Genomic DNA, 13,066 nt, shown 5'->3' on the forward strand with positions numbered 1-13,066 from the left:
AGCCAATTCCTGCAACTGTTTTTTATATGTTTTAGCACACCCACCCATTCCCAATCATCTTTGTACCTCTTTTCTACACTTTTTCCAAAGTCTCTACATTTTGTTTTAATATTGTGGAGTCCAAAACTGGACATAATATTCCAGCTATGGCCTTACTAAGGTTTTATAAAGCGACACTAACACCTCATGTGATCTTGATTCTATCCCTGTTAATGCAGCCTAGAACTGCCCTGACCTTTTTGGGTGCAGCACACTGAGTTCCCTTTAATCTCTCATTTAATCAATTATGAAGATATTGAAGAGTGCTGGGCCTAAGACAAAACTTGGGGTAACCCACTGCTTACTTCTTTCCATACAGATGTAGTTCCATTAAGGAATACACGCTGAATGAGGACTGTAAGCCAGTTACAAATCCAGCTGATGGTGATGCTGTCTAACTTACTAAGACGTAGGTTGTGCTCTACTTTGTCAAATGCCTAACTGAAATCTAAGTATACTATGTCCACAACATTTCAATGATCCACTAATTTAGTTACTTTGTCAAAGAACGAAATAAAATTTGCTTGGCATGATCTGTTTTTGACAAACCCATATTGGCTTCTGATTATAAATTTTGCTTGCTTCTAAGTGTTCGCAGATCAATTGTTTATTATTTTTTCCAGGATCTTCCCAGGTATTGATTTCAGGTTGATTGGTCTGTAGTTTTCTGGATAAATTTTTTCCCTTTTTGAAAATGGGAACCACATCAACTCTTTTCCAGTTCTCTGGTAGTTCTTCAATGCCCCAGGATCATTGAAAGAACTGGTTCAAAGGTTCCAAGATCACCTCTGACCACTCCTTCAGACCTCGGGATGTACGGTAATACATCCGGTCCTGGTGATTTGAATTCATCTAGCGTGACAGGTATTCTCTTACCATTTTCTTGCCTATTTTAAATTGAATTCCTAGTTTGTCTTTTACAGTTGTTTTTGGCAGTTTGTGCTATTTTTTTCCTCTGGCTTGAAGACAGATGCAAAGAATGAATTAAGTAGCTCTGCTTTCTGTCTGTGATCCTCACTTCCTTGCCATCTTCTCCCATTAGTAATTAGTGAATTAGCTTCATTTCTCTATTTATGAAACCACAACAAAAATCAACGCTTTGCTAATTCTCAGTTCCTGTTACAAATGCTTCAACAATTGACCAAATCATTGTGATAGACAAGCTTCCTAATCCTTTTAGATCCCATAAGGACCTAAGAGTCCTTATGGTCAGAAATTCAATTGAGTTATCATATTAAAACATACAAACAAGTATATATCTAAATAATATGACTATTACCTAAAACCTCAAAGTATTAAAACTTATTAAGAAAAACTTTGGCTCTGGCTTCATTCTTTTCTGATAATCGTACAGTATGCTTATTATAATAATATGCAACCTACAAGTGGGCAAGACTGCGTAGGGTAGTACGAATAGCAGGATAGGAATCCTAAGATATGTAGACTCAGAGGGTATTTGTTTAATGGAAGAAGGAATGAACATACCAGTTGTGCATTTAAAGTTTCAATATTCATCTAAAGATGAATATTGAAGAAAGGATTAGCTCAAATGAAAGTACGCACAGTTGAATTTACACAGGTCTTTGTTGCTGATTGCAAAATAATAATGGAAGAATATTTAAATGTCTATTTAAAGTTAAATAACCATGATTTTACAAAAATGTAAGCAATTACCAGCCTATTAAGAGTATGATAAATCTTGTGAATATTTGCCAGTGTTGATAGATGAGAGTTCAGCTGAAAATCTAGGAGTGAAAAAAAAATAACATAAAATTTATATTGTATTAGTTCTGCAAAAAAAAATGGATTATTTTTTTCCTGCACAGCTATTTTAAATGTATAAGCTAGCTAGAATTGAAGAGAATGGTCAAATTATTGTTGATGTCATAAACAAAAAGTGTCATAAGATTCTGACCTAATTTGACCTGCAGAAGCAGTGGTATCTTTAGCCAGGAAGCTCTAGAGCCAAGTATGAACTTGGGAGCAAAAAGGATTGATGATACATCCTCAACATTAAAAGCAACCATTAATACATTTGGAGTAATTCCCTGAATCACGCACACACCCCAAAAAAAACCCACTATAGCTCCAAAAAGTATTCCTAAATTCAGCTGAATCATTTCCAAAAAGACTTCTAATCCCAACATGGCTAGCTAGCTAGTTATGCCTAAATAGATTTCCCTAACAAAGCAAAACATGGCCTCATTATACAAAATAATAAAATTAAAGTTGTTGGGTAAAAAAAAATGTTAATATGAAGAGTTTAATTGCATGTAAACAGTAGGAAAAATAGCCAAGGCAGGGTGTTTTTTTTGCAACATACGTTCTTTTCCTCCAGCATTCTGAAGCTCTCATTCTGTAAAGACTGAACAACAGCCATGCTTGCTTTTTATAAGTGTTTTGCTAGCCTGAATACTTTTCAGTCCCAAAGAGGTTTCCTGAACAAGAAAATATCAGCTTGAAGAGAAAAATTTCACATAGTCTGTCTCAAAACAAGACCAACAAATTAACATTTCACGTAACACATTAAGTTTATCCAAAGTTAAACTGTTTATCAAAGGCAGAAAAAAATTAACATACTGTGTCAAAATAAATTAGACTACACCACTTAATTTACTAATTGTAGATATGGAGGAACTCCAGGTAGTACAAACAAGCATTTTCAAAGTAATACAGTATTATAAAAATAAGCACTCTTAAAAACGACCGAATTCAGGGCTACCACATTAGAGAAGACTTTAATTTAATTCAGCAACAGTCAATTTCACATTCTTTTAAGATAAATGAAAACTAAGGAGGATAAATAGTCTTACAGTACAAAACATTAAAATATCTCCCAGCAATTAACCCTAAGCCACAGCTAGATAAAAATATGACAAGCATTCCCAAAAGAGATTAAACTTCCTAATTATCAGCAGTGTTGAGAAAGAACTCTGTTGTGCTTCTTAGACACAAATATTACGTCAAATACAGATCCAATAGACAAAATAAGTTATGCATTAAGTCTACACTCAAATATGTAATATTAAATCATGGTTAAGGCAGAAGCATGATTAATTTATGTTATTATCTGAAATTGGTTGTCAACAAAGAACTTTCTTTGTTCTATTTTCATATTTCTGTGATGTCTATGTTACATGTTATGGCATCGTTGGGTTGAACTCTCATCCATGGTTTACACTAACCTGAATTAAAGAGTCTTTTATTTATATGTTTATGTCAGCGTTCCGAGTAATGCACCCACCAAAAGCAAAACTCCCGAGGCATGTAGATTCCTCAAAGAGCATGTTTATTGGATACATCATATCAGCACAGCCAGTGAAAATCAACTCTAAAAGTTCCTGCAGTTTTGTTGTGTCTTGCCCGCTCTCACCGCAGCCGGGGTCTGCTTATCTGCTTCCGAACGCTGAAGAATGTCCTCCCGGCCCCAGCCCTGGCTCCATGCCCAGACAGGCTGAGGAGGGGGCATCTCCCGGCCCCAGCCCTGGCTCCATGCCCAGACAGGCTGAAGAAGAGCAAGTATCTCCAGCTCTGGCTCCATGCCCAGGCAAACGGAGCAACTAGACCCCTCCCCCTCCTCCACAGCATGTGAGCCTGAGGAAGGTCAATTACCAACAGCTGCCGATTGGAGTGACCCTCGCTTCAGAAGGATTGATAGGCGGCGGCGTCAGAAGGAAGGGAGGGGCAGGCCTGGATAAGTGCTGAGTCATGGAGCCACACCCCATGGCCTATATAAAGGATCTGCTTTCTGGCATTCTCTGAGTCAGGCAAAGTCTAAACATATCTTGCTGAAGTCACTTTCTGGTCTCCTGCCTGCCCTGAGGACTTTGCTAGGACTTTGGCAGAGCTGCAGAGGCACACCTGATTCGGATTTCCCTGACCAGGCCGTCAGCGGAGGAGTGGGACACGACAAGTTTTCACCTAATTAAAAGAGCAAAAGTTCCTCCTCCCAGATGTCACCTGTCACATTGTCCAATGAATATAGCTGGCAATCTGCTTGGTCACTCCTGTCCCCCTTCAACGGCCACCTGTTGAAATGACCTTGGTTCCCACAAGAAAACTTTTTGTTTTGACTGGTAGCCAGTCTATCTACTCCCCCCGCCCCCTTTCCCATCTCAAGGTTCATGGCAACTGTGAGGCAGCAAAAGATGGCTTCAGCCATGTTCGCTTCTGAATTAACAGTTTATTTATTAATCAAATTTATATAACCACCCATCTCATCAAAACATACAATTAGATAAAAAAAGACAATGAGTAAAAACAAAAATATACACGTGTCTATCTATAAAGAGATGATGATTATATTGTCAATTCAGACTCATGGCAATTTACAAGGCAATAAAAACCACAGTGCTCATGATACAAAATAAATAATTAATTAATAATTAAATGAATTAATTAAATTAATTCATAATTCAACCTAAGCTATACAAGTAGTCCTCAACTTATAATAATTCATTTAGTGACCGTTCAAAGTTACAGTGGCACTGAAAAAAGTGACATGACCGTTTTTGCACACTTATGACGGTTGTAGGATCCCCATGGCTCACGTGATTTAGATTCAGATGCTTGACCACTGACTCCCATTTACGACAGTTGCAGTGTCCTGGAGTCATGTGATCCCCTTTTGCGACTTTCTGACCAGCAAAGTCAATGAGGAAGCCAGATTCACTTAACAACCGTGTTACTAATTTAACTACTGCAGTGATTCACTTAACAAATGAGGCAAGAAAAGTCGTAGGATGGGACAAATTCACTGAACAAATGTTTCACTTAGCAATATAAATGTTGGGCTTAATTGTGGTTGTAACTCGAGGACTACCTGTATATACATATACACCAAGGGCTTCACACTTCAGATCTTTTCATCAAGTTCAATGCAATAATGAAAAAAACAAGACTTGTATTAATTTATTCTGCCAGCAAGGACATTTTGATCATGCCAAAACAAATTACACTATGAAGATACTACAGAGACTACAGATTTGATGCCACAGCTAAACATTTCTTCTACACGTCTATATTCATACAGTTTAATTCAGGATTTTTACCACAATTTACTGAATAAAGCAAAATGTCCTAGTTCGTCATAATTCTAATTCGAAACAGATTGTTTTGATTAGCAAGTTGTGTGAATCACACAAACTAAGTGTTGACTTAGCACAATCTTATTTCAATTAGATTAACACAGGGCTCCATTTTAAATGCAGGTAGTGCCAGAGCCAAGGACGTTTTTTCCCACCACTGTTCTAGGTACCGGAAGTATCCAGAATGTGCTGGATTTTTTAAAATGGTTTCTGTGGGCATCTGAAAACAAACATGTTCACAAAACAGGAGCAGAAGATGTCAACGTTTATACACAGGATTCCTTGTGTGGTTAATTTGTCAACTGCAACAGGAATTAGAATTGGGTAACTCAAACTGTCTGGTTTGTGTCTGCACAGCCACTAAACAGGACAGGTACAGACGTCAACAGATAGTTAGGACTGCAGAAGAAGCAACTGCAACCAGCCTTCCTTCCGCTGAGGATTTCTATACTGTGCAGGCTAGAAAGGAGGCTGAGGAAATATCTACGGACCCGTCACATCCTGGACATAATATATTTCAACTTCTCCTTTCAGAACGCCACTATAGAGCATTGCATGCCAAAACAACTACGGACAGTTTCTCCTCCATGCCATCACTGTGCTAAACACATAATTCCCACAGCACTGCCTTACGCCAAAGGATATCTAACCATGTAGTAGGATTGCATCACTATTATCTTTCCTATTACCTACACCTGTTGGTATTTTATGACTTATCACTTTGTTGGTTGCATCTTATGATTTATGATTGAATCGTATGATTGACGATTTGTCACTCTGTTACTTGTATATATACCAAGAGCTTATGCACCAGAGACAAATTCCTTGCATGTCCAATCACACTTGGCCAATAAAGAATATTCTATATTCTATCCCATCGAAGTGCTTCAACATTTTAAAGGTTTCATCAGCAACAGGTCCCCTGGGCAGAAATGAGATTGGAAAGACAATTGCAAGCAATGGGAGAGAAATACTTCAGCACCTCAGGAACTTATTTACATTTTGTCAAAGGATGGGCTTATATGAGAGAAGCCTTTGAGTACTTCACATTCAGTGACTTCCCTTTCTTCTTCCCTTCCTCTCTCTCCGAAAACCAGAGCATTACAATGAGGGAAAGCTGCAGTTATTTCCAAGGGGCCTAGGAAAAATAATTGAATGTTTCATTAGCCCCTCCAAAACTGGGCTATTTTCTCTGCTCTCATTCTATGGTCAGAGGGTTGCAGCCTAAAACTCAAAACTCTCCTAGTTTTCCTTAGGCAAGGGATGCATTATACAGTTCAAGGAAATACATAGCCTCCCAGCACCCCACTTGGGACTCAGGAGTTCCCTAAAGAAGCCAAAAGGTAGCTGATATTTCCTATTTGGGGATGGGGGGTGTGATGTTTCTGCAAAGGCCATTGCTTGAAATTACCATCTGGTTCAAGCCTGCTTAACTTAAGCTTAAGGATGCTTTCTTATATTAGCTACTTTCATTCACTGACATGCAACAAAGGTTCCTGAAAAGATTTATTTTTTTGACCTTGCATCCAAGTTCTGAAACATGCTCTGAAATGCTGTCTATATCCATCTTTACCTGCCTAACCATGTCTGGAATGGAATGTGTTTTATTTCAATCAGCCTTCAGCATCTCTCCTTCAAACTGAACGTGGCCCTGATGATTCATGGATTTGTTCATGGTATTTTTGTGTCAGCCGTTTAAAAAAAAAAATTGGTTTGCTATTGGCATTCCTCCACCTCACAGCCCTGAATCTAAATATGAATCAGAAAAGGTGCTGCTTAGCTTCTAAGCTCAAAGTCAAGCCCATGCATCAGAAAGGCACAAAAATAAAACTTTCAGTGTCTATCTGGATATATCCGTGTAATTGGCTGATAAAATGGTGTTCCACTGCCTTCTAGGGTGTTTTTCTCAACTTCGAACTTCAGCATTTGTATTATCTGGTGGACTCCTACCGAAATACCAACAAGGTTAAACCATAATTAGTTTTAGAACCAACAAGACCAACCTACCCCAGCTATCTGCTCAAAAAGCTTTATCTCCACTTATTAATTTTACTTTTAAATTAATGGCCGGATGCTCCAGTACAAGCAGTGCTCAAGATGTCACCATTAAAACACTATATTACAGTGAAATAACATTAAAATACAAGAACATGATATAATAGCAAATAGGCTCAAAAAGTACCAGTAAGACAATGTTAAATTCATTTCAAATCCATTTGCAGCAAAATTGAAAGGATAAAAGATGCCAAATGAGGAGATAATCTGGCATCCTGTGCCAAGCAATTTGAGAACCTAGGAGTAGCCACCAAAGCTCTCACAAGTTCCAAACTTAACTTACATGTTTAAGAAATGCGGCTTTCTTAGGGGGCAGACTTTAAAATAACCAGTTCCCAACTATCACATATAAGATAACCTTTATTATCACTTTTTACTGTGAACACTGGCACACATGAAAAAATGAAATTCTGATGCCTGCTCTCAAAAGAAAATACATATACCCATACCCATACATATACTAGATTTACATATGTGTATACACACACACACACATCAGGTCAATATACAGTATTGTCCCCAACAATTTGGGTCCTCATTTTACCGACCTCGGAAGGATGGAAGACTGAGTCAACCTTGAGCCTAAAATGATTAATATAAATTATCATGAAGTTGTTCCGTTATGCTATTTTACATGAAGCTCGTTATAGAAACAGAACTATTCACGTACTATATCTGCTAAGTCAGGGAACTTTTTGGGGAGAAATTGGTTCTTTGCAGGACCCTTTCACACTTACATATAGGCCTACAATAAGTTTAAGCCACCAATTTTTTTCCTTTCATTAAGCAATGACATCAGTTGGGACTCTGGAAGTGAGCCTTCTCTAGAGCAGTGCCTGCCCTCTGAAACAAGTTTCCCCTTGAGGTCTCTTGCAGAAGTGGTTTTCAACCTATTTCTTTTAACAGAAAACAAAATGAACAAATTAGCTTAAAATGTTTAAATGTGATGTGTTAAAATGGCACCTCAAATTAAAGATCAGCGAGGCTAAACAGAGTACTTTATTTCTAGTCATACTTAAGTTCAGTATTTCTTAGTAAGCACGCTGAAGTGTGATTTTACATGTTACTATGAGAATGCATTTCTATACAGCACATGCCTACTCAAAGAAAACATCAAGCAACAGAATTACTTCCAGTCTGTCCTTCAGGTTCAGTAGGAGTTATCCCTTCATAAAAACTGTAAGGCTGCAGCTTGAATTCTTAAAAGAGAATTTATTTGAAAGTAATCTGTGTTTTTTTTAGTGGGCCTTAATTCCAGATAAGCATTCTGCATTTTACAACATAGCCACTTTCCTCCTAATTTCCAAGCATTCAGCAATAATCTGCTCAAGAGACCTGATCAGAAGACCTTAGATGTCCGTTCTGCATTTACGTTTATTGTTCAACCGTTCAATGGATGCCAGCTAAATTAGTTTACTGCCACTTATTGTTGAAAGTATTGGGCCTAGTTTAAAAAAACTAAAGGAATTTGATATAAATCTACAATGTATTAATAATTACATTATTAATATGTAATATTAATAATTGGGGGTGGGTACTTTTCCTTACTAGTAGTACATAATTACATTGCACAGACAAAATTTAAGAAGTTTACTTTTTTGCATAGTTCAAAGTTCTCCATTTACTAAAGTGTAACTAAATCACACATATTTCAGAAGCAGCTATTTCTTACAGGGCATTCTTCCAAGATTTTTTTGGTCACTCCATATGTTTTTTTAATGAATATAGAATATTCATAAAAATAAACTGACCAATATCATGGAGAAATAATATTATTTCTGAATAAGCATTAGGGAGATTTTGTAGAACTTAATATTTATCTATAGGAGCCACCAACTGACTTCTTCCTCTTGAGCCATATCTGTCATTGGACATTGGCGATCATGTTGGCAATCTTATTTTTATCAACACCAAATTGACTAGTTTAATTATATTCTTACCTTTAAAGTAAGATAAATACAGAATTTTCAGCCCAGAACAAACGAAAGAGAATTGTTAATTTCATATACAATGAAAAATATATTATGGGCTACAGCGTAGACTGTCAATTATTTGTCATGATGCTAAAGAAGAATATTTATGTCGTGTACTGTGCATGGATAAGTTTGGTGCAAGTAATAGCCTTGTGTTTAAAAACTCACTGGTCACCAAAGACAAGAGGCTTTGACAGGTGACAAGAGGCTAGAGAGGAATAAGCAATATGGCTCTTCTCTGCCGCTCTAGTCTCTTCTCCATCACTGTTAAATGGAAGGCGTTTCTTTTTACTAACCTTCAACAACCAGCTTGTTATTCTGTTCCAGCTACAGAGAAACTCCTTTGCTCTATGGCTACCATGCATATTCAGATAAGCCTCTTTATAAAATCAAGAATGTAAATTCTCCGTTTACAAAGCCTAGCAAAATCAGGAATTATTTTTTTTAAACCGTCCACTGACCTAGAAAAATCTATCCAACTATTAAAACGGCCCTGATCAATGAACAATCCAATAGGATTTCTCTTTTGGAAGGGCTGTCCAGCAATGAATTAAATTGCAACAGCAACTTTCTAATAAGTTTTATCCTGAAATAAATCACTGTCTTCCGTTAACCTTAAAAAAAGATATTAAGGGACGGGGGGAAAAATGTGTCCTCCAGTTTCCACCATCCCTATTTTTTTTCCTTTATTCAATGTCAATCAAACGATGGGGAAGTTTGGACACTATATATGTTGATAGCATCAAGGTTATTATACGCACAAAAAATGGAAGGACACTTCAATTCCTACCATGGACGAATGGCTGCAGAAGCTGATGAGAGTTGGCTGAAATGGCAAAATTGACTATTTTGATTAAAGAAAAGAATATAAGTACTTTTGTTTCCACACGGAGACTGCTTCTGAACTTTGTGCCTGAAGTGGAAAAGAATGACACTTTGATTTTGGGTTTTACAGATTAGATTGATAGATCCTCATAGAAATGGCTAGTTTATATTATTATGAAAAAAACAAACGAACAAAAAGATGCCTTATTTTACAGCAACAGAGAGCATCAGAAGTCGACACTTCTTTTTCTTTTTCCTTACCCTTTCTCATTTCTCTTTCCACCCCTTCTTCCTCTCCATCGCTTTCCTATTTATTTTCGTATTTTGTACCTTGTTTTATCTTAAAAGGTAAATGTAAAGGTTCCCCTCGCATTTACATGCTGGTTGTTCCCGACTCTAGGGGGCGGTGCTCATCTCAGTTTCAAAGCCGAAGAGCCAGCTTTGCTGTCTGCAGACGTCTCCGTGATCATGTGGCCGGCATGACTCGACGCCAAAGGCGCACGGAACGCTGTTACCTTCCCACCAAAGGTGGTCCCTATTTTTTCTACTTGCATTTTTTACGTGCTTTCGAACTGCTAGGTTGGCAGAAGCTGGGACAAGTAATGGGAGCTCACCCCGTTACCTGGCAGCACTAGGGATTCAAGCGGCTGAACAGCCGATCATTCGATCGACAAGCTCAGCGTCCTAGCCCCTGAGCCACCGCGTCCCCTTGTTTTATCTTACGACAACTCAAATTTTTTTTTTAAAAAAAAATGCTAAATAAGAAAACCATTGGGAAGTTTGTTCAGGGCAAACCACATCCCTAGGAAACATCTAGGCTTAAAGGAGAGGAAGAGGCAAAGAATAGAGGAAAAAAACACTGTTTAAGGCAGGGGTCTCCAACCTTGACAACTTTAAGCCTGGAGGACTTTGCTGGCTGGGGAATTCTGGGAGTTGAAGTCCTCCAGGCTTAAAGTTGCCAAGGTTGGTTTAAGGGATCTCCTCCCCAGCTTCCTTTCCCTCTCAAAAAAGGAAAAAAGGGGGACCCCACCCCCACCCCATATACAAGGCAGAGACCCCCCACCACTCCTACCTGCAGAGGGGCAGGGCGTGCCCAGGTTCGCGCTCCGTGTGCACCCCCTGACCCAAAGAGGGGTGAATGGTGGAGAAAAGAGGGGGGGATTGTGGGGGGGGGAGAGAGAGAAAGGCAGACAGCTGTCGGCGGGATGCATTCTGGGAACTGTAGTCTGCGGGGCCAGGCCGGGCCGCGCAGCCACGGCGGGCGAGAACTCCAACTCCCACCATGCAACGAGAGGGAGAGAAGGCGAGCGGAGGGTGGGGGGGGAATGTTCTTTTCTTTTCCCTCACCGCCGGCCCTGGATTCATTCCTCCCCTCACCCCACTCCCCTCGCCGCCGCCGCCGCCGCCCCAGGTTCGCCTCAACCCGGCCGCCGTTGAGAAGGGGAACGGAGCCACTAAAGGGGCCGCCCGCCACCGGGAGCCTCCTCGGTCGAACTGCGTCACAAGAGAGCCTCCCTCACAACCCCCCACCCCGGTTTTCAATGCATCCCTCCGAACTCTCTGTCCGCCGGCACCGAGCGCTTTCTCCCTTCGGCCGCCGCCGGTTCTCGTTTCGCCGCTTGCCAGGCCTCGCTCGCTCGCTCCCTCCCGCCCGCCCGCTCGGCGACCCACTTACTGACAGCCGCGGCATCCGAGTGCATTTTTGGGCAGCGGCCGTAGCGCGTGTGCGCACCCACACAGCCTGCCCCGCGCGGGCGCTCCAACCGCCTTCGTCGCCTCAGCTCGCCTCTTCTCTCTCTCCCCCTCTCCGCCCCCCAGAAGTCTGAGGAGAGCCCCGTGCGCCCCGCCCCTCGCCAGCTGCCATTGGACGCCGTTCCTTCACCCCGCCTCTTTAGTCCCCCCCCCGACGGGATTCTCTCCACTGCCACGCCCCTCGCCATCCGGGCCTCGCCCACCGCGCCTCCCGATTGGCCGAACGCCCCGCCAGTCCTCCGCCGCGCGTGCCTTTTTTTAACTCTCAACGGTGCCGCCTCGCCCACTGGGGCAAAACCGCTTCCGCCAATCAGGGGAGCCAGCGCGTGCGGGGAGGAGAAAGAGGAACCGTAACGCGGAGAAGAAGGGAGATCGGCTTTTGATTGGACAGAGGGGAGGAGAATGGAGGCCACGCCCCCACCCGCGGATTGGTTGGCGGAAAGGAAGGGACCGCGCGGACCATTGATGGAATGAAGAGGGATTTCAGGCGGAATTGACAGGGTCGCTTTCTAGTGCAGGGCTCTCCAACCTTGGCAACTTTTAAGCCTGGTGGACTTCAACTCCCAGAATAACCCAGCCAGCAAAGCTGGTTGGGGAATTCTGGGAGCTGAAGTCCACCAGGCTTAAAAGTTGCCAAGGTTGGAGAGCCCTGTTCTAGTAGGTAAAACGTGGAAGATCTTGCTGGGTTTTAGGGTAATTCAGAATATATATATATATATTTTCCACAGATATTCTCTTTCAAAAAAAATATAATTTTTTTGAAAGAGAATATCTGTGGAAATTCTCAGTCATCCAGGTCATAGTTGTCTGTTTTTCCCCAGTCCAGAGCATGAAAGATAAGGAAAAACCAATTGGATAGTATAGCATGGTATTGAATTTTAAGTATTTAAGTAAGTAAGTAAATAGGATAGTATTATAAGTACCTCCATGGCCCGTCCATGTAATTCCCCAGGAGTAAAAAAAAAAACCCACCTCATGGCATGCTTTGATGTCAGCTTTCTGTGCTTGAAGAACAGTCATCTAAAATTTGCATTAAAGAGGCATTATTGTGGGATTATTTGATGATAACGAAGGGGTTTCTTTTCCTCATCAAAAGTGGAATGTGTTATTTTGGTCGCTAGCTAAGAACCTGGAAAAGCGCTGGAAGAAAGGAGATATCAGATCTCATAGTCCAACGTTTAAATATTCATAATGTGTGTCCTGTAGATGGCACTAAGGGTATGAACAACCAATCTTTCTTTTGGCCTAAAGCTGGAAGAAATTGAACACTAGATCTGAGAGACAATTAGACATATGGAGAAGGGGGAAGTTGGCAGTGTTATGAAACACGCCATC

The 13,066-nt window shown here is 40.7% G+C and overlaps 1 protein-coding gene across 4 annotated transcripts in view; it reads right to left on the minus strand.

The window, feature by feature from the left end:
• DCUN1D4 (defective in cullin neddylation 1 domain containing 4) overlaps window positions 1-11,798 on the minus strand; it is a 29,459-nt gene extending 17,661 nt beyond the window's left edge. Inside the window, exons 1-3 of one of the 4 annotated variants that reach the window (XM_058193951.1) lie at window positions 11,655-11,789; window positions 2,363-2,477; window positions 1,714-1,784 (exon numbers count right to left, since the gene is read on the minus strand). Coding sequence is in view for 1 of the 4 variants with exons in the window: in XM_058193950.1 (XP_058049933.1) it covers window positions 1,714-1,784; window positions 11,655-11,679 (96 nt within the window). In the remaining 3 variants the exon portion in view is untranslated. Of the gene's footprint in view, window positions 1-1,713; window positions 1,785-2,362; window positions 6,265-7,918; window positions 8,078-11,654 lie in introns of those variants that run through there. The other 3 variants (XM_058193952.1, XM_058193950.1, XM_058193953.1) reach the window with 3 other exon arrangements.
• Between the last annotated feature and the right edge of the window lie 1,268 nt (window positions 11,799-13,066).

The sequence above is a fragment of the Ahaetulla prasina genome, chromosome 8 (assembly GCF_028640845.1).
Source record: "Ahaetulla prasina isolate Xishuangbanna chromosome 8, ASM2864084v1, whole genome shotgun sequence".
NCBI lineage: Eukaryota > Metazoa > Chordata > Lepidosauria > Squamata > Colubridae > Ahaetulla > Ahaetulla prasina.